Source organism: Salvelinus fontinalis, chromosome 15 (genome assembly GCF_029448725.1).
Source record: "Salvelinus fontinalis isolate EN_2023a chromosome 15, ASM2944872v1, whole genome shotgun sequence".
In the NCBI taxonomy this organism is placed as follows: Eukaryota; Metazoa; Chordata; class Actinopteri; order Salmoniformes; family Salmonidae; genus Salvelinus; species Salvelinus fontinalis.
In genome coordinates this window covers 20638810-20664409 of record NC_074679.1, presented here as the reverse complement: position 1 = coordinate 20664409, position 25600 = coordinate 20638810, and the positions used below count along the sequence as shown (strand labels likewise).

Here is a 25600-nt window from a genome sequence, read left to right as displayed (position 1 = left end):
GTCGGCCCGGGAATTGAACCCTGTGGCACCCCCATAGAGACTGCCAGAGGTCCGGTCAACAGGCCCTCCGATTTGACACACTGAATTCTATCTGAGAAGTAGTTGGTGAACCAGGTGAGGCAGTCATTTGAGAAATCAAGGCTATTGAGTCTGCCGATAAGAATGCTGTGATTGACAGAGTCGAAAGCCTTAGCCAGGTCGATGAAAACGGCTGCACAGTACTGTCTTTTATCTATGGCGGTTCTGATATCGTTTAGGACCTTGAGCGTGGCTGAGGTGCACCCATAACCAGCTCGGAAACCAGATTGCATAGTGGAGAAGGTACAGTGGGATTCGAAATGGTCAGTGATCTGTTTGTTAACTTGGCTTTTGAAGACTTTAGAAAGGCAGGGCAGAATGGATATAGGTCTATAAAAGTTTGGGTCTAGAGTGTCTACATTTTTTGAATGAGGCATGCTTATTTAAGATGGTGAAGGAAGCACTTTTAAAGAACCAGGCATCCTCTACTGACGGGATGAGGTCAATATCCTTCCAGGATACCCGGGCCGGGTCGATTAGAAAGAACTGCTTGCTGAAGTATTTTAAGGAGCGTTTGACAGTGTCGTGTCTTTACTGTCATTAAATTGAAGACTTATAGTTTTTATCAAAGATTCTATGTAATTAGTTATTACGCGATCAACTAAATAATAACGTAACTAATTAACTAGGAAGTTGGGGCACCAGGGAAGTATTCAGATTAAAGTTATAATTTCCCAATATAACCTTTCAGATATTTTAATATCTGATCAATAGTCTTCTGATTAATTATTTATTTACCTCACGTTAGTCTCATTCCAAACGTCGCAAATTTTTGGCCATCTGCACGAACCCAGCCCTCACTACGAGTCATCCATACATCAATTGTCTTAAATCATTTATTTATTACTAACTAAGTAATTCACAGAAATGCATAAACAAACAAACAAACTTAAAATGGTTACATGAAATGATAGGAGAAATATGCCCTAGTGGGCTGAACCGGCATGGCGGCTTGTTAGACAAAGGGAAAATTGGGGGTCGACTAAGAAGTCACTACAGAGTTCATAATTATAACAATTGACATGCTAATCCTTTACACATGAACGCTCACTAATTCGGGAACAATTGCAATCAATATATATATATTTACGCTCAGTGTGTCGTCTTGATCGCTGGAGAAAAGTTAGTTTCTGTTGGAGAGTTTCGTCTGTCTCTGTCTTGGTTATTGTGGATAGTTCGGAGTGACATTCGTTATAGAATGGATGTTTCGGTGGTTGTCGTTTTTCGCGTTCAATGATACCGAATTCCTAGCTGCAGACTAGTAGTCAATATCAAAGACTTGTTCTTATTCGTCTAAGAGTTTAACCACGTGGTATGGTTAAAGATTCAGCAATTGTCCACAACCTTTGTCTCCCCCTAATGGAGAAAAAACATGGTCTAGTGATAATTTTTCAGAGTTGGGTTTTTATTAGGAATTGCCGAAAGGGGCTGTCCCAGGATGTCTGACCCAACTGGGCTCAGGGGCGGGTCCTCGGATTTAGTTCAAATTAAAAGCGATTTGTATTTTTCTTCGTTAAAACAGTCCAAAATCATATTACACAATTATACAAACAGTATCATACTCACTCATTCATTTTAGACAACAATTAGATGTAAACCTCATATCTGAGGTTATTATATAAACAGCGGTATGGTAATGTAGCCACACAGTCTCCCATGAGTTTCCTGAGTTGTGACAAACGGACATGTTAATAGCTGGAATCTTCACCGATCTTTTATACTTTTTCCGGAACATGAAATCTGTTCGTACCTCAAGTTCTGTGAGGTGGAAGAAAACCCTTTGTCCTGAAAGTTTACCCTCTCTCTAATACTGTTTGGCCATGAGGAGATTCTCAGGAATTTATGACGTCTCTCTGTGACCACAGCATGGGTTGAAGGGGGAGGCAGGGAGTGGCAGGGAGAGGGGGATGGGCTTTATGTACCTAAACAGGCAACGTCATGACAACAGTGATGTGGGGTGGTCGTTTGACCGCGGGCCCATTCCGGATGAAGGCAATGAGGCAGTGATCACTGAGATCCTGGTTGAAGATAGCAGAGGTGTATTTGGAGGGCAAGTTGGTCAGGATGATATCTATGAGGGTGCCCGTGTTCACGGATTTAGGGTTGTACCTGGTAGGTTCTTTGATAATTTGTGTGAGATTGAGGGCATCTAGCTTAGATTGTAGGACGGCCGGGGTGCTAAGCATATCCCAGTTTAGGTTACCTAACAGTACGAACTCTGAAGATAGATGGGGGGCAATCAATTCACGTATGGTGTCCAGGGCACAGCTGAGGGGGGTCTATAACAAACGGCAACAGTGAGAGCCTTGTTTCTGGAACGGTGGATTTTAAAAGTAGAAGCTCGAACTGTTTGAGTACAGACCTGGATAGTATGAGAGAACTCTGCAGGCTATCTCTGCAGTAGATTGCAACTCCGCCCCCTTTGGCAGTTCTATCTTGACAGAAATGTTGTAGTTAGGGATGGAAATTTCAGAATTCTTGGTGGCCTTCCTAAGCCAGGATTCAGACACGGCTATGACATCAGGGTTGGCGGAGTGTGCTAAAGCAGTGAATAAAACACATTTAGGGAGGAGGCTTCTGATGTTAACATGCATGAAACCAAGGCTTTTACGGTTCCAGGACTGTTACGACCTATGGTCTCCTGTCTCTCTCCCAACACCCTACGTGCCTCCCCTCACGTTCTACACACACTCTCTGTGGTGAAAGCTCTGGTTCTTCACACTCACTCAGCCTAGATAGAGGCTATCTTATCTTTACAGCCCAGGTTTTCCCTCGCTGACGAGACAACTGGAGACGCAGCACCTCTTCTGTGGTTTAATTCTAAGCTCAGTCCCAAATAGCACCCTATTCCCTATGTACTGTAGTGCACTACTTTTGACCAGGGCTTATAGGGCTCTTTAGTGAATAGGGTGCCTTTTACGACATGTATAAAGGCATGCTACAGTGCATCAGTAGCATGTTATTAACAGTGAGGCAAGACAGTCTCTTCGAGATAAAACACACGTACAGGGCCAGGGGGAACCGGGGAATAAATAGGGGAGAGAAATTAAAAATGCTTTTAGCTCTGGGCCTTTCAGTGTGTTTGGCTGCACTCTGTGTAACAGTCCCAACCCAGCCTCCACTGCCCACATCATTACTCACTGGTAATAACTCTACTGGGTGGCAAGGGACAGTACTCACTGGGCAGGTGGTGGGCAAGAAGGGAGGGGGCAGCTGTGTATGTGTGTGTGTACATTCTATATGTCTTCAGTTTTCACAAGTCCACCTCCGCCTGCCTGTCTGGTGAATTCCTGTAAGAGACTAGCTAGCTCTGAGTCAACAGGCTCTCTGTTACTGATTACCCTGCACGTGCACACATTCCGTTAGAGCTGACCTGTGTCACTGTTTCATATCAACACACAGCCCATCCATGGTGATGAATGGATGTTGCCTCACATGGTTAGCCCATGACTTAGTCTCTCTATGCACTTACACATACTCACACACCCCCTTTATACAGACACACATGCATCCTTAGACACACATACGCGCTCACACACACACACACACACACACACACAAAAGACACACACACTATAAGACAATCATGTTGCTTAACCTCAGCAGGTTCCTGTCTAATCAGCCATGTGTCAGCCCAGCAATGGTAATGATAGAACAGAGATAATGATTCACTCCACTGATCGTTGTATGACCTCATTGACTGAATACTAAGAGGAGAGCCTGCATACAGAGTGAAACATTAAATACAACATTCCTTTAGTGGGTTTCTCTGTGTGCTTCTTCTGGCCCTCTTATTTTTTCACAATATTAACTCTCAGAAAGTCATCTAATTTCATCTGCATTCTGTATCGTCTTAACATCGATTTACATTGTGTAAGGATATCTGCCAACGATTAAAATTAGAGTATTCAAAGAAAGTAAAGAATTTCATTCACAAATGCAAAATAAATGTACAGTGTCAGCCTTGCCTCAAAGTACGGTATTGAAATAGACTTGGGACTTGCCTTATTCACTTGTCAAGGAAGGGATCTAGAATATGATATCATTGAATGGTTTTCTCAGATATTTCTCTCTTTCTCTCCTCAGTCTCATCGACAGAAGAGGCTTTGTCCAATCAGACACGCCACTGCCCACCCCGCCAACCAATGGCATCACCATGTATGGATCCACCCAATCACAGAGCCACATGGTGAGCCATTTTCCACTCTGTGTCTTTTCCAAACCTACTTATGGCCGTCAGTGCAAACCAAACCACACCCTTGCCATCTTAATATGGCTTAGCAAATATCACCTGGCCTCTTGAAGATTAGTTAGCTATAGGTTCCTTATAAAAGGTCAAGCATGGTGAACAGTGATATCATTGATTCAGCCATTCCGGGCCTTGAATGGAGGGTGGCCGCACAGTGACCCATCATTGGCTGACTCAACCTGGAAAACCCAGGAAAGGGAATGGCAGCTGTTGCTGTGCCAGGCCCTGATTGCATGGCAGTGCCAGCTTCTTCAGCTCTCATAGTAGCCTGATTGTCCAGCTGTTGTCTTATATCCTGCTTGTTTTTTATCTGTAAACAATGGCTCTACTGTCCGCCTTGCCATCTAGATAGATAAACCATCCCAATCAATCTCCCGGGAATTATGATGACCAGCGGCATCATGGTGTATTATTGCAATCATCAGCATTGGTAATTGGTTTAGAGTTGGACCAGGGCCCTGTTTCCACGCGATGGGGGTCAAGGGCAGAGTAGCGTTAGAGCCTCCCTCCCTCCTTCCTCAGTTAGGATTGATGAATAAATACCACTGCTCCCCTCATCCCACGCTAGCAAGCCAACTGACAAGGCTGTTGATCTCACCTCTCTCACTCTTTCCCTCCAGCTCCTCTCAATCCAAATCTATTTTGCCAATCTTATTTCCATATCTGGTCAACAGATTGGAACAAATCAACTGCTGGGATTCCAAATAGTGGATTGTTTCTGTTAATATTCACACAGATTTTACCCATGATGCTCAGTGATCTGGCATTATGGCTGGGAAATAGGTCAGTGCGTGCGTGTGCGAGCGACAGGCAATGTCATTATGGACAGTGCTAGTGCTGTGTGACTCCTTGGCTCCCCCCCTCATCACACTCTCCCCCTTTCTGACATCCCTAGGGAGGGACGTGTGTTGTGCTCATGTGCAGTGCACACTCTCTCCCCCTCTGCTTCCCACAAGCTTATCATGCAGACTGACTGGACAATCTAACTCTTGTGCTGGGAGGTTTTGGCATGGCAAAAACAGATAGATGGCAAGAAAGGGATGACAGACAATAACAGACATAGGGAGAGGAAATGAGAAGAAATGGTGTTTTAGAGCGAAGGGTCCTACAGTACCCAGGTGGAGTGAGTCTGACTTCAACAAGGCACTGTCAGCAGACAGTGTAATTGGTGTTGGAGTGTTTCAGAACAAAGCGAGAGGAACTGTAAATGTCAACCTCACCCCACCAGTCCTGCAGGGAATGGAAGAACGAGGACGGCTTCTGGTGGCCCTTAGTGAACAAGCCGGTGTTTCCATTCTCCTACATTCTAATGAACTGTCACTACTCGTTACACTCCTGTGAACTTGAATCCAATAGGCTGTTAGAATAATCCAGTGTCCTGGATGGTAGCTCTGGTCTTATTGAATGGGTCATGGCCATCTGGAACTGGTTGTGCTGGCTGGGAGACGGGCTTGGCATTCCATCGCTTTATCACATGTAGAAATAGTCTGTTAGGACCAGTTGTTATTGTTAAGAGTAACATACTACATGTATTACTTCTCACAGGGAACCATTTGAAATGTCGCCACTAACGAAATCTATATTTAGTCACCAACTTAAGAGAATGTGGCATGTGTTTGACTAAACAAGAGGAATTTCCATTGAAATATAGCACCGTTGAATCATAGCTGGTCGTCGTGTAAATCCAGAAAGACTGAAAAACAGCTTCTGTCTCCGGGCCATCAGACTGTTGAACAGCCATCACACCGTGTCCTGTAGTACGAGACAAAACACACACCTCATACACACTCAAGAACTCACCAACACACTCACACACAGCCAACTCTGCTGTCCCATGTATATAGAGACAATAAACAATGGACACTTAATGTTTCTTTTATACAGTTTTTCACACTGTGTATTCATATACTGTATTCTCAACATCGCTCATTGTAATATATCTACTACTCTACATTGCATTACTGTTACACGTTAAACACAGCGTATTTATATACTGGATTTGTGACAGAGCTCACTGTAATATATACTGCTGTACATATCATTCTTACTTGAACTTTTTGGTGTATATCTGCATAGAGTGCATTTGGATTACTGATGGTGTTATTTGGGTTCTTAATTGGATTCGTTACTGCACTGAGCTAGTAACACAAGCATTACACTGCTCCCGCTATTATAACATCTGCTAAACTGTGTACGTGACCAATAAACTTTGATTTGTAATAGTGAAAGGCAGTCTGTCAATGTACGAAAGGCAAATTGGTAACTAATAATCGTCAAGTGTGGAGTAGCCAGTACTGTACAGTGGATTATTGCTGTTTTTCCATGTATCTGTTTTGTAAAGCCATTGTAGGCTGATCTAGAGAAGCTGTGTCACCATGGCAACAGATTACAAGGATGCCGTCATGTCATTACACCATCCGTCACATTAGGCCCCAGTCAGGAAGTGACAGAGAGAACCGTGGAAGACGTGACATCTAGAACAGTGGCCATGGCCTCTAGTTAAAACACAATCAGCTTTGTTCTTTGTCTCTCTGTCCATTTTCTCTCGATTTCTTACCAGCACATCTTTCTCATTTTTTAAATGTTTTTTGTCATTTTCTGTTGTAGCTGGCAGCTATTTTTAGACGGCAGAGCGGGACACATGTAGACTCCGGAATTTGATGGACTCCTGTTTCAACTTGAGTACTGGATGATGATCCACACAACTCATTTTAGACTCTCAGTATCTCTGTGGTGTCTACTTGACGTGTGATTTGTTAATTCATTAGACGAATGACTAATAGAATGCTTCTTCTCATCTATGTGTCAAACTAATAATCTATCTTGAACAACCCTAGAATGAACCAATGTTTAGACAGCTGTCATCATTTGAATGTGCATCGGATCATCATGCAGTCAGCCAGCCAGGCAGGCAGATCGTCATGCAGTCAGCCAGGCAGGCAGGCAGATCATTATGCAGCCAGTCAGCCAGCCAGGCAGGAAGATCATTATGCAGCCAGCCAGCCAGGCAGGCAGATCATTATGCAGCCAGGCAGGCAGGCAGGCAGATCATTATGCAGCCAGGCAGGCAGGCAGATCATTATGCAGCCAGTCAGCCAGCCAGGCAGGCAGATCATTATGCAGCCAGTCAGCCAGGCAGGCAGGCAGATCATTATGCAGTCAGCCAGCCAGGTAGGCAGATCATTATGCGGTCAGATCATTATGCAGGCAGGCAGGCAGATCGTCATGCAGTCAGCCAGGCAGGCAGATCGTTATGCAGTGAGCCAGATAGCCAGCCAGGCAGATCGTCATGCAGTCAGCCAGCCAGCCAGGCAGATCAAGAGCAGACAGGGTTTTGTTCCCTAGCTCTGTGCCAGCTGCTCTTCCTGTAGTTTGTTGGGCTGATGGCCGGTTTATGACCAGGGCTAAACTTATCAGAACTCAACTTCACTACCTCGCAGGCTCCTTGCACAGAGCAGCACGCCAACATGGGTAATGACAGCCAGTGCTTTGGAAAATAGTTGTCTCTTCACCCCCCTGGACAGAACAGGGGGCAGCAGTCCCAGACCCAACCAGCAACGCACCCTCTCCAGCCTCTAAAGGAATTATAGTCAAAGCTCATTAGTAAATAATGCCTATTTTTCCAAAGGACAGTATGGAGCTAAAACATTTGAAAAGCATTTATAAAGTAACCTAAGGAGTGCAAATTTGCCAAAGCTGGCCCTTATTATTAGATTTGGAGACGTGATGGGATTTTGGAGCGCATTTGTCAAAGAGAAGCTTTCGATCTTGACTAGCTGACATTGGGGCTAAACTAATCATGATGAAAGATAGCCCGTGTTAGAGGATCTCTCCAAATGGACCTTGCTCTTGTTGGTCCAAGAAGCAAGTACAGTGTGATGCTTTGTTAGCTAACGGTATCCATGGTTTTCCAATAGGTTCATGTACTGTAGATACCAGCGTCTCTTTTCTCTCCCAACGTCTGTTTGTCTTGTGGGATTGGACTCAGATGAATCAATCCTCTCAACATCAAGTCTATTTCTGGAGCTATGGGGCCGGTGCAATGGCTGTTAATGTTCTGATCCCTGTGTATAATGCTCTTTGAAAAGTGTCTGTCTCCAGGCCAGGCTGATACCAGCAGACGGACAGTATTGGAGACAGTAGGGGCTCTGTCAGTGAGCGCTCAGATCTCTGCCTCCTGTACAGATGATACCTACTGGCTGAAACGTGTCTCCTTCAGTAGCTATGCCTCAAAGGAGAGACTATGAGCCTGCCATGTGAGAATAGCCTCTCATTTCAGGCTTCTAGGGGCAGAACTACTATCCAGCTACTGTACTGGCTAGCAAAACAGTTTCATTCCAGGAGTTAAGTTGTCTGAGTGACTAAAAGAAGCCAATATCATAGGAGATTGACTGATATGAAAGTGATAAGAGAAACTTGTTCTTTTAAAACAAACACTCTTAACCTAATTTATGCTTAGTCAGACAGATGATTAAGATGTGAGGGACATATTACCTTCTATCACTTTCAAATCAAAATGTCTCTCTCTGTGTCTGTCTGTCTGAGTGCACTCTGCCTGCCTCCAGTTTCGCGATGTGAATGGGGGCGTGTTCGGCCCTCCTTTTCCTGTAGTCCACGATCAGCTCCTTTTTGTCACGATCAGCTCCTTTTTGTCTTGCTCATGTTGAGGGAGAGGTTGTTGTGCTGGCACCACACTGCCAGGTCTCTGACCTCCTGCCTATAGGCTGTCTCATTGTTGTCGGTGTTCAGGCCTGCCACTGTTGTTGGCAAACTTAATGCTGGTGTTGGCGTTGCTTGGCCACGCAGTCGTGGGTGAACAGGGAGTACAGGAGGGGACTAAGCACGCACCCCTGAGGGGCCCCGTGTTGAGGATTAGTGTGGCAGATGTGTTTTGTTGCCTTCCCTTACTACCTGGGGGGCGGCCCGTCAGGAAGTCCCGGATCCAGTTGCAAAGGGAGTCCTTAGCTTATTATTAAATAGGCTCATTTAGTTCAAAGGCTAAAACAGTGCACTGCTGGCTCATTCCTAGTCCATTTAGATGTTTGATTTACATGGACACTATTTAGGTTACAGAGATACAGAACTAAATCATTATCTGACTTAACGCTGTTTCAACTCCATGTATTGACTTCACTATGCATTTGAGTCACATTGAATACTGTGCATTTTAGGGCTGTCCCGACAACAACAAAAATCTTGGTCGACTGTTCTTTCGACCAATCGATTGGTCTAAATGTTTTAACATGTATTTTCCATATATAGATGGGCCTTTAACAGATTTCCAAAATTAAAATCACTTGAAGACGATTTACTGGTGTTATATTCAACAATATAGTTGGGGAACCCTGGCTGTGGCCTTCTGGACTCACTCTAGTGACTCTGGAGTGAGTCCGACCGCAGTTGATTTGATTGTGCCGGGCTCAGAGCGAGTGACTAGCAACCGTTGCCTCTCTCTTGCCTGCTGCAGCGACCACCTTAGAAAATCAACAGTGTTTATCACGCTGTCCATGTTGCTGAAGCTGCAACATAATTACAGCCATTTCTGACTGAAAAGTTCTGTTACTACTGCTCGACTAAAGAAATCTGTCAACCTATCGACAATGGACTAAATGGGGTCAGCCCTAGTGTTTTTCTCTGGTGGTTTACTGTGCATTCTAACAAGGTTACTAACAATATATTTTCTCTTTTTTCTCATCTCTTCATTCATTCACTACACTCATGTTAACCTCATCTCTCTTCATTCATTCACTACACTCTTCCTTCTATCCCCACATTTCCCTCCGTCTCAACATGTCTTATTACTCTCCCTACTCTCTCTCTCCTTTCCTACCCTTCTCAATTTCTCCTGTCTCAGTGTGTTCAAGACCAGTGCATTCAGAGCACCAAATTCGTTTTGCAGGCTGCCGCCACGCCCCTGATGCAGAGTGAGCCGGTCATCCTCACAGACGAGGCCTCTCTACCGGGCAGGACGTCGTTAGGCGGTCCCTGCTCTGGAGCCCTGCCGCTAGGGGGCCAGCCTACACCCCCCACCTCCACCCCCAACCTTAGCTGTGACAATGGCATGCTGCCCCTCCGGAACGACCACAGCGAAGCGCTCCACCACCACCACACGGACGGGGTCCACCACCACTTCCTCACGCCCGAGGAAGCCCCCTCGCCACCGGGCATGCTCCCCTGCGGCAGCCCCCTGGGACACAGCCACACCATTCAAGGCTTCTACAACCCAGCCAGCCAGGACTCTCTACATGAGGACTCTGTCAGAGGCCTGGTCAAACTCAGCTCTGTCTGACAGGGGGTTCACTCAAATATCTGTCAATTCTCTAAAACACTCCCCCGAGGCCCTCCATCCACACCTGTGCCAAACAGTGGGTCTTCCCAACCCTGAATGCCTGTAACCAATATCCTCTCCGTCCTCTAAAATCACAGGACTTCTCTAAAAGACTGTGGTACTATTTGGCTACTGAGAGCAGAATTGAACTAGGACCTTCCCTCCTAAGCCAACGACTTGCCAAGCCTCTGCATCATACGGGGGTTGTTGCTGGTGAAGGGCCCAGGGGACTTGTGCTCCTCTCTTCTACTGAAGCGTAGTCCACTGTCCTGGGAGGGGACAGACAAAGGAAAGGAGGGGTGGAGGTATGTACAGTCTGGCTGTTTGTCAGCTATTTAAAGTAGAAAGAGGTGGCATTGTGAGTTATTCTTAAACATGTTAAAGAAAAGCTGCTTTATTTCTGTCGTGAATCACGAGGCTGCCATTTATTTTTTTGTACAACGGACTATGGCCTACTTGTTGATCTGATGGACAGTGTCTTTGCCTTTCTATCTGATTCTGGTTTACAGTCAATCACCAAACAAGAGTTGATGTTGTATATCATTTAATTCATGTTTTTTTAAGTTACATGTTAAGATTCTGTATTATTGTGCCATACCAAGGTCATTTCTTTTCCTCAAGATATATTAATAAAATCACATATTTTTAAGGAACTAGATTCTATCTGTTGAAGCCAAACCTCAAGGTGACCAGTTGAAAGTCATGTGTTATCACCTCTGACGTCACACATCCTTCAGTAGGTATTTAATGGTAGCCTTGTGCCGAGTGCCTTTGGTAAGTGTAGCTAAATGAGAATAACAAACGATTCAACAGTTTAAAATGATTCTACATGATGTATTGAGGGTGAGTCCTGCTCTAGGCTGGTCTAAGGTCATGTAATGGTCCATTCATCAGGGGTCTAAGGCCTCAGGACCTCCAACCACAGCATCAGAGAGAGTGGAAAAGGGCCGTCTGTCACCAGGAGACAGTCAAGAAGAGACTTATGGGCTAGGCTTACTTCAGACGGAATTGCATTTCTTCAAGCCACATGGATTCTCTTTTTATGTAGCAAACTCCATATCGGGAAAGCATCATTTTACACCAATTTCTCCTTGATCGGATGGTCAGGGGGCCGGAAGATAATACGAATATAATTTGACCTTAAGAGGCCTAAACAGATATATTTGACAAAAACAATCATTTCAAACCTTGATTACATTTTCCTGCGTATCTGCCGTCTTTTGGATGGGAAAGGAGCGATGTCTCTGCTTATAGTAAGGCCTTTTCCGCTGCATGTTTTCATTTTGAAAAATGGGCCAGTCGACCGCTCTTTGTACCGCTTAACTTATAGCCCCATCTGGCTGGTTGAAATGCACCTCTGTAGCGGTGATACATGTGCATAGATATCACAGGTAATTGAGGACCTGCTGGATGGATTAGAAAATGAAAATGATCCCAATCATCATACATTTATTTAAAAGCAGATGAACTATTTAAGACATTACATACAGTAGGTTACAGCAGAAGGAATCACTACACATGACATCAACAGAATTAAATAAATATTAAGGCTGAAAATGCTTGCAAAGTTCCCACGTTTGTGGAGACTGCATTCACGGTTAACGCATGTCTGCTCAATCGGAAATGACCTTTACATTTTAAGCGTGCTATAGCGCTGGATTTTGGCCAAGCAAGAAAAGAGTGGCCATGCAGTCATACATACAACATTGATTAGCACAAACTTAGGGCTGGATTCAATCCGTATCGCGGAAGATCCACGTTATAGCTCGATTTTAAATTTAAAGGCAATGTTCTCGCGTTCGTTGACTGCATTCACGATAAACGCTGCATATGTCAGCTCAATAGGAAATTACCTTTACATTTTAAAGCGGATCTTCCGCAATACGGATTGAATCCAGCCCTTGTTTTCATTGAACCATCACCAACCAGTGCAATTGGTTTGACCCTGTATTGTAGTTGTGCTTAGATTGAAGTGCACTAGACTAGGGGCTGGATTTAATCTCTATCGCGGAAGAGCTGCCTTAAAATGCGAAGGTAATTTCCAATGCAGCCTCCAAATGTTGCCTTTACATTTCAATCAAGCAATAATGCTGGTCTTCGAATACACGGATTGAAGCCAGCCCTAGGTCATATGGTGGGGGAGCTTAGTCAACTAGATTTGGCCATTTCACATGAAAGAGTTTAACCTTGTGACAACATTTCAGGCCATATTGCCTTTCTAATGTATGATCTTAAAACCAGCTATTGGATTATATTTGAAGAACAAATCCTACATAGGGTAAATAAATAGCCACACATGTTCCCTCAGGTACAGAACATTAAATATATTCAGGATTTTCATATTCCTGAGTTGTCAAGCAGCACCTGTAACCATCCTATAATTTGTTTCAGCACTGAAGAACCTGAGATGGATGAATGAGAATGGATTATTTTAGTGATTAGGGTTAAGTATTTAATTTTAGAATGATGAAAAATAGTGCAGCTCCAAGAGATATTTTAGTCGAGCTCTTCCAAATCACGGTCCCTGTCAATGTAAATTTTATGGCCTTCCAATGAGTTTATACCTGGTGCTAACATGCGACCTTTGTCTTGATTGTGCCCACATTTTTAGACGGGTGTAGTGGATTAAAAGACATTGTGGTCATATCTTCCTGACCACCTCCAGAGGTAGTCAGACAAGCAATTGTAAACAGATCTGGAGGGTCAAACCATTTAAATCATCATATCAGCCTCTAGATCATTGACAGGTAGCATTAATATTATGCATTAATAATTGTCTTTAAAATAAATAAATTCTTTCAAATGTAAGGGAGGGACTAGGAAATCCAGTCACAATGCGGATGGATAAGATACATGTTAATACTATGTAGATGCAACAAACCTTGATTGGATCATATTGATCAGATCACAAAACCCACAGGTTAGCGCAAGGTGTAAATGAGGCTGGTTCTATAATAATCCTGTCATTACACATTATACCAGCCTCCCTTGCACCAGATAGTGCATACAAGTATGACTGTCAAATTCTGTGGATCCACTTGAGCAGATCCAAGGCTACCTCAGCTGTAAACCTCATGGCTCAGACATTGGAGCCCATAATCAGGCCAGTCCAACACCAGCTGGCTCAAGCACTGCTCACTGCCCAGGGTGGGGGAGTTGTGAACGGGCCTGTCGTCCAGAATAGGGCTTAGCCCATCGGGGCCTAGCTTGCCTCTGTCATGGGTCACCACAGCTTGATGTCCATCAGCTCCAGGTCTCCCATGATCTCCAGCTGGTTGATGGTACTCAGGTCCTGCACCCGGTGCCTGTAGTCCAGCAGGTGAGAGCCATTCACCGCCAGCTTGAACTGGTGGGGCTGGCAGAGGATCAGCATCTGGGGCAGAGAGTACTTATAGTGAAAAAGACTAGTAAGAGTTCCAATAATACAAGTAACATGATGTGAGAACCGCTCATTTAGAAACCGCATCCATCTGAACAAAGAAAAATAAAATACTTAATACTGATAGTTAGAGGCAGCCTACCTCAAAGTACTCCCCAGGCGAGAAGGGGAAGACGGGAAGCTCCCTCTCCTCTGGTCCCCAGGACTCACTAAGGTAGGAGTTCCTGATGAACATGGCCGACTTCATCCGGGGGTTCAGGTGCAGAGCGATGTTCTCACTGCCGTTGTTGCGGAGGTTCACAGTGAAACTGCCACACACGAGGTTCATCAGAAAAACAATGATGTAGAATAACCTACATTGTCATGCACAGGAGGTTGGTGGCACCTTAATTGGGAAGGACGGGCTCGTGGTAATGGAGCGAATTGGTGGAATGGTATCAAATACATCAAACATGGTTTCCATGTGTTTGATGCTATTCCATTTGCTCCGTTCCAGCCATTTATGAGCCGTCCTCCCCTCAGCTGCCTCCTGTGATGTCATGAATAGTGGGCAGTCCCTATCCTGCCCTTATACACTCCTTCAAAAGATACACTGTCTATTTTCTTGGAACATAGTTTAAATACTCAGTGGTGTCCTATTGCTTACCTGTGTGGGTACATGCTGACCTGTCCCTTGATTGTGATGTGCTGTCCTGGACTCACCCCTTTCAGTAGACTGCCTTTGTAAGGGAGACTCTGGAAATGCATAAGATATAGGCCATGTCTATACACTTAACATATTGATGCAATTGGTCATGTTGCCTAATATAGATATATCTTTTATGGAAAATATAACACACAACTCACCAGGTCACCTGAGATTGAGTATATTGCCTACAGGAGAAAATAATGAAGACATTCATTATAGAGCTAGTTGAAAACAATGTATTCTATTGACCTATAAAAAGAGTTTTGGAGGGGGTACTTACTGAGTTTGGTATGAAGCCAATGGCGCGCACCTTGACTTTCCCAGATATAGAAAATGTGTCAATCCTGTCCAGTGGGATTCTGTGCTTGTATTCAAACAAATGAGAACCATTTACTGCCACCTGCAGGTACAAAGGAGAACAGCATTCATACAGGATCACAAAAATCCATTACACTGTATTGGCTTGACTTTTGCATGACTATACTAGCTTCTTTTGACTTAACAGTAGTGAATGTGAAAGCAAATGTAGGTTAGTGAGTTTTTCCCTGTAGGTAGCCTAATTGAAGACTACTTGCGGTAAACAAGGTAAGTCCCAGACATTGGTCCACTTGCCTTAAAGACATCATCATGGACCAGGATGATCGTCTCGAAGGCTGCTCCCTGTCTGTAGGGCAGCTGCTGAAGGGTCTCCTCCCTGCCCCAACTCTCCTGCACCAGAGAGTTACAAACAACGCACGGGGAGCCCTTAAAACGGGGGTTGAAGTGGAGGGCGATGTCCGCACGAGGTTTAGTGCTGGTGCCACAGGATAGGTCCATCTGGAACCTGCAGTTACCACATTGGTATGTATTAGAGAAGAGTTTCTAAATGTCTTAAAGCTGAGGTGGGGACTTGAGTCAGGGACTCTGACTGAAGTCGCACTAAAAAAGAATTATTTGAACTTATATTTTTTTGTTAGCTAAACATAATTTTTTAGCTGGGTAAAATTATTATTTTTGAGTGGGTTGAACTGATGTATTTGTTTGTTACCTAAACGTATTATTTCTAGTTAAGCATATTCTTATATGAAGCTAGGGTTGAGGGTTAGGGTTGAACCGGGATGTGGACATTAAGCTAGGGTTAGGTTTGTGGTTGAGGTTAGGTTTGAACTGAGATGTGGACATTAAGCTAGGGTTAGGTTTGGTTGAGGGTTAGGATTAAACTGGGATGTGGACATTAAGTTAGGGTTAGGGCTGAACTGAGATGTGGACATTAAGCTAGGTTTAGGGCTTAACTGAGATGTGGACATTAAGCTAGGTTTAGGGCTTAACTGAGATGTGGACATTAAGCTAGGGTTAGGGTTGAACTGAGATGTGGACATTAAGCTAGGGTTAGGGTTGAACTGAGATGTGGACATTAAGCTAGGTTTAGGGTTGAACTGAGATGTGGACATTAAGATAGGGTTAGGGCTTAACTGAGATGTGGACATTGAGATAGGGTTAGGGCTTAACTGGGATGTGGACATTAAGCTAGGGTTAAACACAACAATTTAACATGATTACATACCTGTCAGCATCATTGTGAACAGTGCCCTGGATAAGGACTATCTCCCCAGGGTGTAGGCCCCCAGGTATGGCCCCAGTGAATGGAATCACCTGGATGGAGGGGTCAGATGGGCTTAATAAAAGACAAACCATCTAGGCAAACAATCAAATCATATTCGCTCTGTGTGTGTCTCCTATAGCATTATTTATCAATATCTTCCATCCCATTGTTGAAACACCAGATACTATAAAATCGTTAAACATGCCAACAGCTTTTCGGCCCAACAATTATACAATGAAATGACTGCAAAACAACAGACGTTAAAGGCCATAGCTGCACATAGACCTATTGAAGACAACAACATGCATGCGGTATACTATGTTTTTCTTCCTACAACGTTAGTAGAGAAAGGGGGATATTCTCGCTGTAAATATGTGAGTATACTAGAGGTAGTCTAGTAAAAAGCCTCTTACCGGATTTAGGACCGTTTGTTTCGCATTTGCCACAGCCATTGAGACCGTTATGCAACAATACCATGCAGTGGTTGTAGACTAGACCGCTAAATGATGTGTAGAATGAATTGGGTCGATGTTTTTATTTTCTGCTATATTAGGATGGCAGTAGACATCTTCTCTTCCTCTTCTATCCAATAACCTACTACGTCACACACTATGCGTAACCATGTGATCCAGCCTATGTGCGACGACATCTGCCGCTACAGTATTCAAAATAGCGTCAGATTAAAGGGACTGGAGAACAAATACATTCCTGAACACACAATTTTTTTATGTAACCTTTATTTAACTAGGCAAGTCTGTAAATAAGAATAGGTTCTTAACTATGACGCCCTACCCGACCAAACCTTGATGACGCTGGGCCAATTGTGCGCCGCCCTATGGTACTCCCAATCACGGCCGGATGTGATACAGCTTGGATCATCATCATCTGTACAGCAATAAGCGTAAAAAAAAAAAGGTACAATAAAATACAAATCGCTAAAATAAAATTGAAACTAAACAGCTTCTATGTCTGGAAAATCATATATATTTTTTTTTTATGTGCAATTGATTTCAAGAAATGAAATCAATTCCTAACAATATCCAAATGTATTACAATGCAACCTATTAGTATTTTAGTCAATGGATTTGAAGTTCAAACTAAAAAAAATATCTCTATGACATAGAATTAGTGATGTAGAACGGACGTACCCGTGGCCTTTAGCGCGCCAGTTACCTGGGCAACACCTTTATGGCAATTGTGATGTCAGCTAGAACTGGGTGAAATTTGCATGTAGCTAAGAACATAAATGTTCCTAGGCATGTAGGCCTATCCACCTTTATTTAGCCACCTGAGGTCTCTTCGAACCGGGCAAGCTGGACAGAACCCTATGTCCTTGTATTTTGTGCATCAAGATGCACATCTTCCGGACTGCCATTCCCTTCAGGAGGTTTTACTTCGAGCAACCCGAATTTATTCCTCCGGAGCATCGCAGAGCCCCACCCATCAAGCCCCCCCCCCCCCCCCCCCCCCCCCCCGACCGAGGATGGGGATGGGTGATTGTCTTATCATCGTTCCTCTATAATGTCCTGGTACTGGGATACCACAACTCCTTCGGATTGTACCTCATCAGTGTCCTCAATGAGTTTGGGGAGACAAGTTCTAAAACAGGCAAATTACACTAAGCTCACATACCGTTAATAACATAACGTTTGTCATCAGACTGAAACAATTTCACATTACACTGTAAACTCAACTGTTGTAACTACACATTACAACAACTATTTTGTATTACAAAAGGGATTTTGTGATCATATGTGTAAATGGTGATACACCTGTAATTAACAAATAGTTACCAAACTGCACAAATGACCTGCTGCTGTACCTACATGCTATACATGGAAACCTGCTAGCTACCTAGCCTTAAGACCCACTCTCTGCTGGCCTGTAGCATGGGTTGGCTCCATCAGCTACGGCTTCATCATGATCTGTGGGCCCCTGGCTGGGAAGCTGACAGTCAGGTATGGGGCCAGCGGGATCTCCATTCTAGGATCCCTCATTATCATGATCTCCATAGTGTGCTCATCCTATGCACCCAATCTAGGAACACTGTTCTTCACACATGGCTTCCTCAGTGGAGTGGGCTCCAGCTTTGCCTTCACCTCAGGTTGGTACAGGGGAGGAAGGAAATTAGCTAGCAGTTAGTTACACTATGGATTCACTGACACTTCCATCCATAACTTTTCTAGTTCATAATGTATCTTGTTAGAGGGTAAGCTACATTGTTGTATTCTCAAGGTCACGACAGCTAACACATTATCTCACCTTCATCTCCCACCCCCTCCTGTGGGGCAGGTATGATCATGGTGAGCCAGTACTTCACCTCCAAGAGCGTTCCCTGGCCACAGGGATAGTGATGTCAGGGGGAGCAGCAGGGGCCCTGGTCCAGTCTCCGGCTCCATCTGTACCTCATCGAAACCCTGGGCTGGAGGCAGAGTCTCCGAGTGTTCTCAGGCCTCATGATTATCTGTGTCATCACCGGCTTCACCTCAACCCCAAAGGTACTGCAGGGCGTTCAAACCCATAACAGTTTTAATTTATTGAGCATACAGTAATGGGACCATTTACCCCATCATGACTGAGCACACCCTTGTGTACCCTTTCAAACAGAGATGTGATATATTCAAAAGCTACAGTATGTGTTACTGATTGGCTATGAGGGATTTAAATGTCAAATGTCTTTGAAAGGTGTCACTAGAAGTGTGGTGGATAATTTGAAGAACTCTCCCTTGAAGAAGTTTATTGTGGACCTTGGCCCGTGGAAAGACAAAGTCTTTCTGATCTGGGTTGCAGCCAATGGACTGTGTAAATTTGGATTCTTCATTCCATATGTCCACTTGGTAAGTTACATACTGATGTAAACAACGGAAGGCTCAGTTGCAACGCTACGACGTTATAGTTTGGAAACATTCTGTAATTTGACTCATTCTTTTTAGGGAAGAGATGCTATTGAAATGTAACAATCTGATAACAAATACCCTTAGTACTACCTGTACAGGATACATATAGTAAATAGATAGATACCTGTATGTGTATGTGTGTGTTTTTGGTTTTACTGGGGACGAGAAGTCCTCACAAGGATAGTAAAACAAGGATTTTCCAGATTTAAAGGGGTAGGTTTAAGGTTAGGGTTAGACTTATGGTTAGACGTTAGGGTTACGCAATATAGGATTTTTTATGGAAATCAATTATTTGGTGCCCACAAGGATAGTAAAACAAACATGTTTGTGTGTGTCCTTGTGTGTCCTGCTCTAGGTGAAGCATGCTGTTCAGCTGGGCATCCCAGTCCACAGTGCCACTAACATCATGCTGTTCCTGGGCTTGACTAGCATGGTCAGCCGGATCATCTTCGGCAGGATCTGTGACTCAGAGAGAATCAACAGGCTGTACTTTAACCAGGCCTCTGTCTTTGGTGTTGGTGGGTTGCCCTTACTCCTATACCTCAGTCACTGTGACCATTAGTAAAGCAATACGACACGAGAGAGTGTGTGTTATGGCGTTTATTGTCACGACTGTGCTGCAGTCAAATGTACAAGGTGAATGCTGCAGACCGTACACAACGTAACACCTGTCTCCTCCTGTGTGTCCTCCTGCTGTGCCAGGTCTGCTGTACATGTTGATCCCACTACTCAAATCCTACGGCTCTCTGGTTGCCTTTGGCTTGTTCCTGGGGATTGCTGATGCTGGCAACTACATCCTACTCCCTGTCCTGACCTTTGACCTGATGGGGGCCGAGAAAATGCCCATGGCCTGGGGGTTCATGCTCACGGTGAACGCTGTCAGCTGCTTGGGGCTGCCCTTCGCTGGTAGGTTCACTGCAGCTGATGTTATTGTACCAAACCAAATCAAATGTTATTCATCACATGCTTAGTAAACAACAGGTGTGGGGACTAACAGTGAAATGCTTACTTACTTGCCCTTCCCAACAATGCAAAGAGTAATAATATCTACACAATAAGTAACGATAACTTGGCTATATATAGTGGGGAGAACAAGTATTTGATACACTGCCGATTTTGCAGGTTTTCCTACTTACAAAGCATTTAGAGGTCTTTAGAGGTCAAAAATCCAGAAAATCACATTGTATGATTTTTAAGTAATTAATTTGCATTTTATTGCATGACATAAGTATTTGATCACCTACCAACCAGTAAGAATTCCGGCTCTCACAGACCTGTTAGTTTTTCTTTAAGAAGCACTCCTGTTCTCCACTCATTACCTGTATTAACTGCACCTGTTTGAACTCGTTACCTGTATAAAAGTCACCTGTCCACACACTCAATCAAACAGACTCCAACCTCTCCACAATGGCCAAGACCAGAGAGCTGTGTAAGGACATCAGGGATAAAATTGTAGACCTGCACAAAGCTGGGATGGGCTACAGGACAATAGGCAAGCAGCTTGGTGAGAAGGCAACAACTGTTGGCGCAATTATTAGAAAATGGAAGAAGTTCAAGATGACGGTCAATCACCCTCGGTCTGGGGCTCCGTGCAAGATCTCACCTCATGGGGCATCAATGATCATGAGGAAGGTGAGGGATCAGCCCAGAACTACACGGCAGGACCTGGTCAATGACCTGAAGAGAGCTGGGACCACAGTCTCAAAGAAAACCATTAGTAACACACTACGCCATCATGGATTAAAATCCTGCAGCACACGCAAGGTCCCCCTGCTCAAGCCAGCGCATGTCCAGGCCCGTCTGAAGTTTGCCAATGACCATCTGGATGATCCAGAGGAGGAATGGGAGAAGGTCATGTGTTCTGATGAGACAAAAATAGAGCTTTTTGGTCTAAACTCCACCCGCCGTGTTTGGAGGAAGAAGAAGGATGAGTACAACCCCAAGAACACCATCCCAACCGTGAAGCATGGAGGTGGAAACATCATTCTTTGGGGATGCTTTTCTGCAAAGGGGACAGGACGACTGCACCGTATTGAGGAGAGGATGGATGGGGCCATGTATCGCGAGATCTTGGCCTACAACCTCCTTCCCTCAGTAAGAGCAATGAAGATGGGTCGTGGCTGGGTCTTCCAGCATGACAACGACCCGAAACACACAGCCAGGGCAACTAAGGAGTGGCTCCGTAAGAAGCATCTCAAGGTCCTGGAGTGGCCTTGCCAGTTTCCAGACCTGAACCCAATAGAAAATCTTTGGAGGGAGCTGAAAGTCCGTATTGCCCAGCGACCGCCCCGAAACCTGAAGGATCTGGAGAAGGTCTGTATGGAGAAGTGGGCCAAAATCCCTGCTGCAGTGTGTGCAAACCTGGTCAAGAACTACAGGAAACTTTTGATCTCTGTAATTGCAAACAAAGGTTTCTGTACCAAATATTAAGTTCTGCTTTTCTGATGTATCAAATACTTATGTCATGCAATAAAATGCTAATTAATTACTTAATCATACAATGTGATTTTCAGGATTTTTGTTTTAGATTCCGCCTCTCACAATTGAAGTGTGCGTATGATAAAAATTACAGACCTCTACATGCTTTGTAAGTAGGAAAACCTGCAAAATCGGCAGTGTATCAAATACTTGTTCTCCCCACTGTACCAGTACCTAATCGATGTGCAGGGGTACGAGTTAATCAGACACCTTGACTTTTTCCACATTTTGTTACATGACAACCTTATTCTAAAATATATTAAATATTTTTTTTCCCCTCATCAATCTACAAACAATATCTCATAATGACAGGTTTTTTGCTAATCTATACAAAATAAAAAACAGAAATATCACATTTACATAAGTATTCAGACCCTTTACTCAGTACTTTGTTGAAGCACCTTTGACAGTGATTACAGCCTTGAGTCTTCTTGGGTACGACGCTACAAGCTTGTTACACCTGTATTTGGGGAGTTTCTCTCATTTCTCTCTGCAGATCCTCTCAAGCTCTGTCAGGTTGGATGGGGAGCGTTGCTGAACAGATATTTCCAGGTCTCTCCAGAGATGTTCGATCTGGTTCAAGTCCGGTCGCTGGCTGGGCCACTCAAGGACATTCAGAGACTTGTCCCGAAGCCAATCCTGCGTTGTCTTAGCTTTGTGCTTAGGGTCGTTGGGTTCACCTGTTGGAAGGTGAACCTTCGTCCCAGTCTGAGGTCCTGAGCGCTCTGGAGCAGGCCCTCATCATGGATCTCTCTGTACTTTGCTCCGTTCATCTTTGCCTCGATCCTGACTTGTCTACTTGCCCCTGCCGCTAAAAAATATTACCACAGCATGATGCTGCCACCACCATGCTTCACCGTAGGGATTGTGCCAGCTTTCCTCCAGACATGATGCTTGGCATTCAGGCCAAAGAGTTCAATCCTGGTTTCATCAGACCAGAGAATCTTGTTTCTCATGGTCTGAGAGTCTTTAGGTGCCTTTTGGCAAATTCCAAGCGGGCTGTCATGTGCCTTTTACTGAGGGGTAGCTTCCGTCTGACCACCCTACCATAAAGACCTAATTGGTGAAGTGTTGCAGAGATGGTTGTCCTTCTGGAAGGTTCACAAATCTCCACAGAGGAACGCTAGAGCTTTGTCAGAGTGACCATCAGATTATTAGTCACCTCCCTGACCAAGGTCCTTCTCCCCCAATTGCTCAGTTTGGCTGGGTGGCCAGCTCTAGGAAGAGTATTGGTGGTTCCAAACTTTTTCCATTTAAGAATGATGGAGGCCAGTGTGTTGTTGGAGACCTTTAATGCTGCAGACATTTTTTGGTAGCCTGCCCCAGATCTGTGCCTCGACACAATTCAGTCTAGGAGCTCTACAGACCTCCTGGCTTGGTTTTTGCTCTGATATGCACTGTCAACTGTGAAACCTTATATAGACAGGTTTGTGTCTTTCCAAATCATGTCCAATCAATTGAATTTACCACAGATGGACTCCAATCAAGTTGTTGAAACATCTCAAGGATGATCACTGGAAACAGGATGCACCTGATCTCAATTCCGAGTCTCATAGCGAAGGGTCTGAATGCTTATGTAATTAAGTTATGTTTTTTATGTTTAATACATTTGCAAACATTTCTAAAAACCTTTTTTTTGCTTTGTCATTATGGGGTATTGTGTGTAGATTGCTGAAGAAAAACAATTATTTAATCCATTTTAGAATAAGGCTGCAACGTAACAAAATGTGGAAAAAGTCAATGGGTCTGAATACTTTCCGAAGGCACTGTATAACTAGGAATAAAGTGACAGATAATTAACAGTAGCAGCAGCGTATGTAATGAGTCAAAAAAGTTTGTGCAAAAAAGGTCAATGCAGGTAGCTATTTGGTTAACTATTTAACTAACTATTTAGCAGTCTTATGGTTTCGGAGGAAGAAGCTGTTTAGGATCCTGTTGGTTACAGACTTGGTGCATTGGTACCGCTTGCCAGCGGTAGCAGAGAGAACAGTCTATGACTTGGGTGGCTGGAGTGTTTGACAATTTTTCGGGCCACCTTCTGATACAGCCTGGTATAGAGGTCCTGGATGGCAGGGAGCTTGACCCCAGTGATGTACTGGGCCGTCCACACCACCCGCCATGCCAAGCGGTGATGCAGCCAGTCAAGATGCTCTCAATGTTGCAGCTGTAGAACCTTTGGAGGATCTGAAGGCCCATGAGAAATATTTTCAGCCTCCTGGGGGGGAGGCGTTGTCGTGCCCTCTTCACGACTGTGCTGGTGTGTTTCAACCATGAATGATACTTAATGATGTGAACACTGAGGAACTTAAGCTCCTGACCTGTTCCACTACAGTCCCGTCGATGTGAATGAGGGTGTGCTCAGACATCATTTCCTGTAGTCCACGATCAGCTCCTTTGTCTTACTGACATTGAGGGAGAGGTTGTTGTCCTGGCACTATACTGCCAGTTAACTGACCTCCTCCCTATAGGCTGTCTCATCGTCGCCGGTGATCAGGTGATCACTGTTGTATCATCGGCAAACGTAATGATGGTATTGGAGTCATGTGCGGCCACGCAGTCCTGGGCGAACAGGTATTCTTAAGTTGGAGGAGTATTAGCCATGTCAGTACAACAAAAGAATGACTGAATTGGATCAAAATGTCAAACCCATCTTTTTGGCAGACGTGCAGACAGAGAGGTTGCATCACTGTCTTAGCATGAAAGAAAATCATAAAAGTAGTGTGATGATAAAAGTCACAGTCATACCCTTGTTGATTGAAGTCTCAGTCATACCCTTGTTGTTTGAAGTCTCAGTCATACCCTTGTAGTTTGAAGTCTCAGTCATACCCTTGTTGTTTGAAGTCTCAGTCATACCCTTGTAGTTTGAAGTCTCAGTCATACCCTTGTTGTTTGAAGTCTCAGTCATACCCTTGTTGTTTGAAGTCTCAGTCATACCCTTGTTTGAAGTCTCAGTCATACCCTTGTTGTTTGAAGTCTCAGTCATACCCTTGTTGTTTGAAGTCTCAGTCATACCCTTGTTGTTTGAAGTCTCAGTCATACCCTTGTAGTTTGAAGTCTCAGTCATACCCTTGTTGTTTGAAGTCTCAGTCATACCCTTGTTGTTTGAAGTCTCAGTCATACCCTTGTTGTTTGAAGTCTCAGTCATACCCTTGTAGTTTGAAGTCTCAGTCATACCCTTGTTGTTTGAAGTCTCAGTCATACCCTTGTTGTTTGAAGTCTCAGTCACACCCTTGTTGTTTGAAGTCTCAGTCATACCCTTGTAGTTTGAAGTCTCAGTCATACCCTTGTTGTTTGAAGTCTCAGTCATACCCTTGTTGTTTGAAGTCTCAGTCATACCCTTGTTGTTTGAAGTCTCAGTCATACCCTTGTTGTTTGAAGTCTCAGTCATACATTTGTTGTTGTCCCGGTCAGGTTGGATGAATGACATGACAGGAAGCTACAACCTGGGCTTTGTGGTTGCGGGAGCATTGAACGTGGCAGCCTGTTTTGTTCTGGCCTTCATCCCCCTGGCCAAGCGCTCAACTAGACAGACATGTAAGAGCATCATGAACGTCACCATCGACCGCTCTACACAGGAAATCATGCAGTGGGCCGATATCCTGCCTCCTTTCTCTGAGGTAGCACACTGGTACCTATAGTTCTTCTGTATGAGGGTTAGGAATCTATCTAACAACATATTTTGTTTCATTGTACATTATTGATGGTGCAAGGTTATGGTCAGGAAAAACTACTAGTACTAATGATAAAATGTACATTTACTCATAAACATTTACTACAACTCATCCAGAACGCCGCAGCCCGTCTGGTGTTCAACTTTCCCAAGTTCTCTCATGTCACCCCGCTCCTCCGCTCTCTCCACTGGCTTCCAGTTGAAGCTCGCATCCGCTACAAGACCATGGTGCTTGCCTACGGAGCTGTGAG

At 44.3% G+C, this 25600-nt stretch overlaps 3 protein-coding genes across 7 annotated transcripts in view; 2 read left to right on the top strand and 1 right to left on the bottom strand.

Annotated features, from left to right (window-relative positions):
• The window catches only part of LOC129811523 (palmitoyltransferase ZDHHC14-like), a 96936-nt gene extending 85632 nt beyond the window's left edge, over positions 1-11304 (top strand). For 4 of the 5 annotated variants that reach the window (XM_055862902.1, XM_055862900.1, XM_055862901.1 and 1 more), the window contains exons 9-10: positions 4165-4267; positions 10182-11304. In XM_055862902.1, coding sequence (XP_055718877.1) covers positions 4165-4267; positions 10182-10616 — 538 coding nt within the window. In that variant the 3' untranslated portion in view covers positions 10617-11304. The remainder of the gene's footprint in view (positions 1-4164; positions 4268-10181) is intronic. The other variant, XM_055862904.1, reaches the window with a different exon arrangement.
• Positions 11305-12087: 783 nt separating this feature from the next.
• LOC129811525 (galectin-8-like) lies at positions 12088-17139 on the bottom strand. The gene is made up of 8 exons (XM_055862905.1): positions 16718-17139; positions 16266-16354; positions 15335-15545; positions 15003-15122; positions 14881-14907; positions 14681-14769; positions 14177-14342; positions 12088-14028 (listed from the first exon to the last, which is right to left on the bottom strand). The coding sequence occupies exons 1-8, from the start codon at positions 16754-16756 to the stop codon at positions 13879-13881; spliced, it is 891 nt and encodes a 296-aa protein (XP_055718880.1). The 5' UTR covers positions 16757-17139; the 3' UTR covers positions 12088-13878.
• Positions 17140-18224: 1085 nt separating this feature from the next.
• Positions 18225-25317, top strand: LOC129812087 (monocarboxylate transporter 10-like). The gene is made up of 6 exons (XM_055864038.1): positions 18225-18412; positions 18597-18802; positions 18990-19141; positions 19557-19719; positions 19904-20152; positions 25091-25317. Exons 1-6 carry the CDS (start codon positions 18225-18227, stop codon positions 25315-25317), a joined length of 1185 nt encoding a protein of 394 aa, XP_055720013.1.
• The last annotated feature ends 283 nt before the right edge of the window (positions 25318-25600 follow it).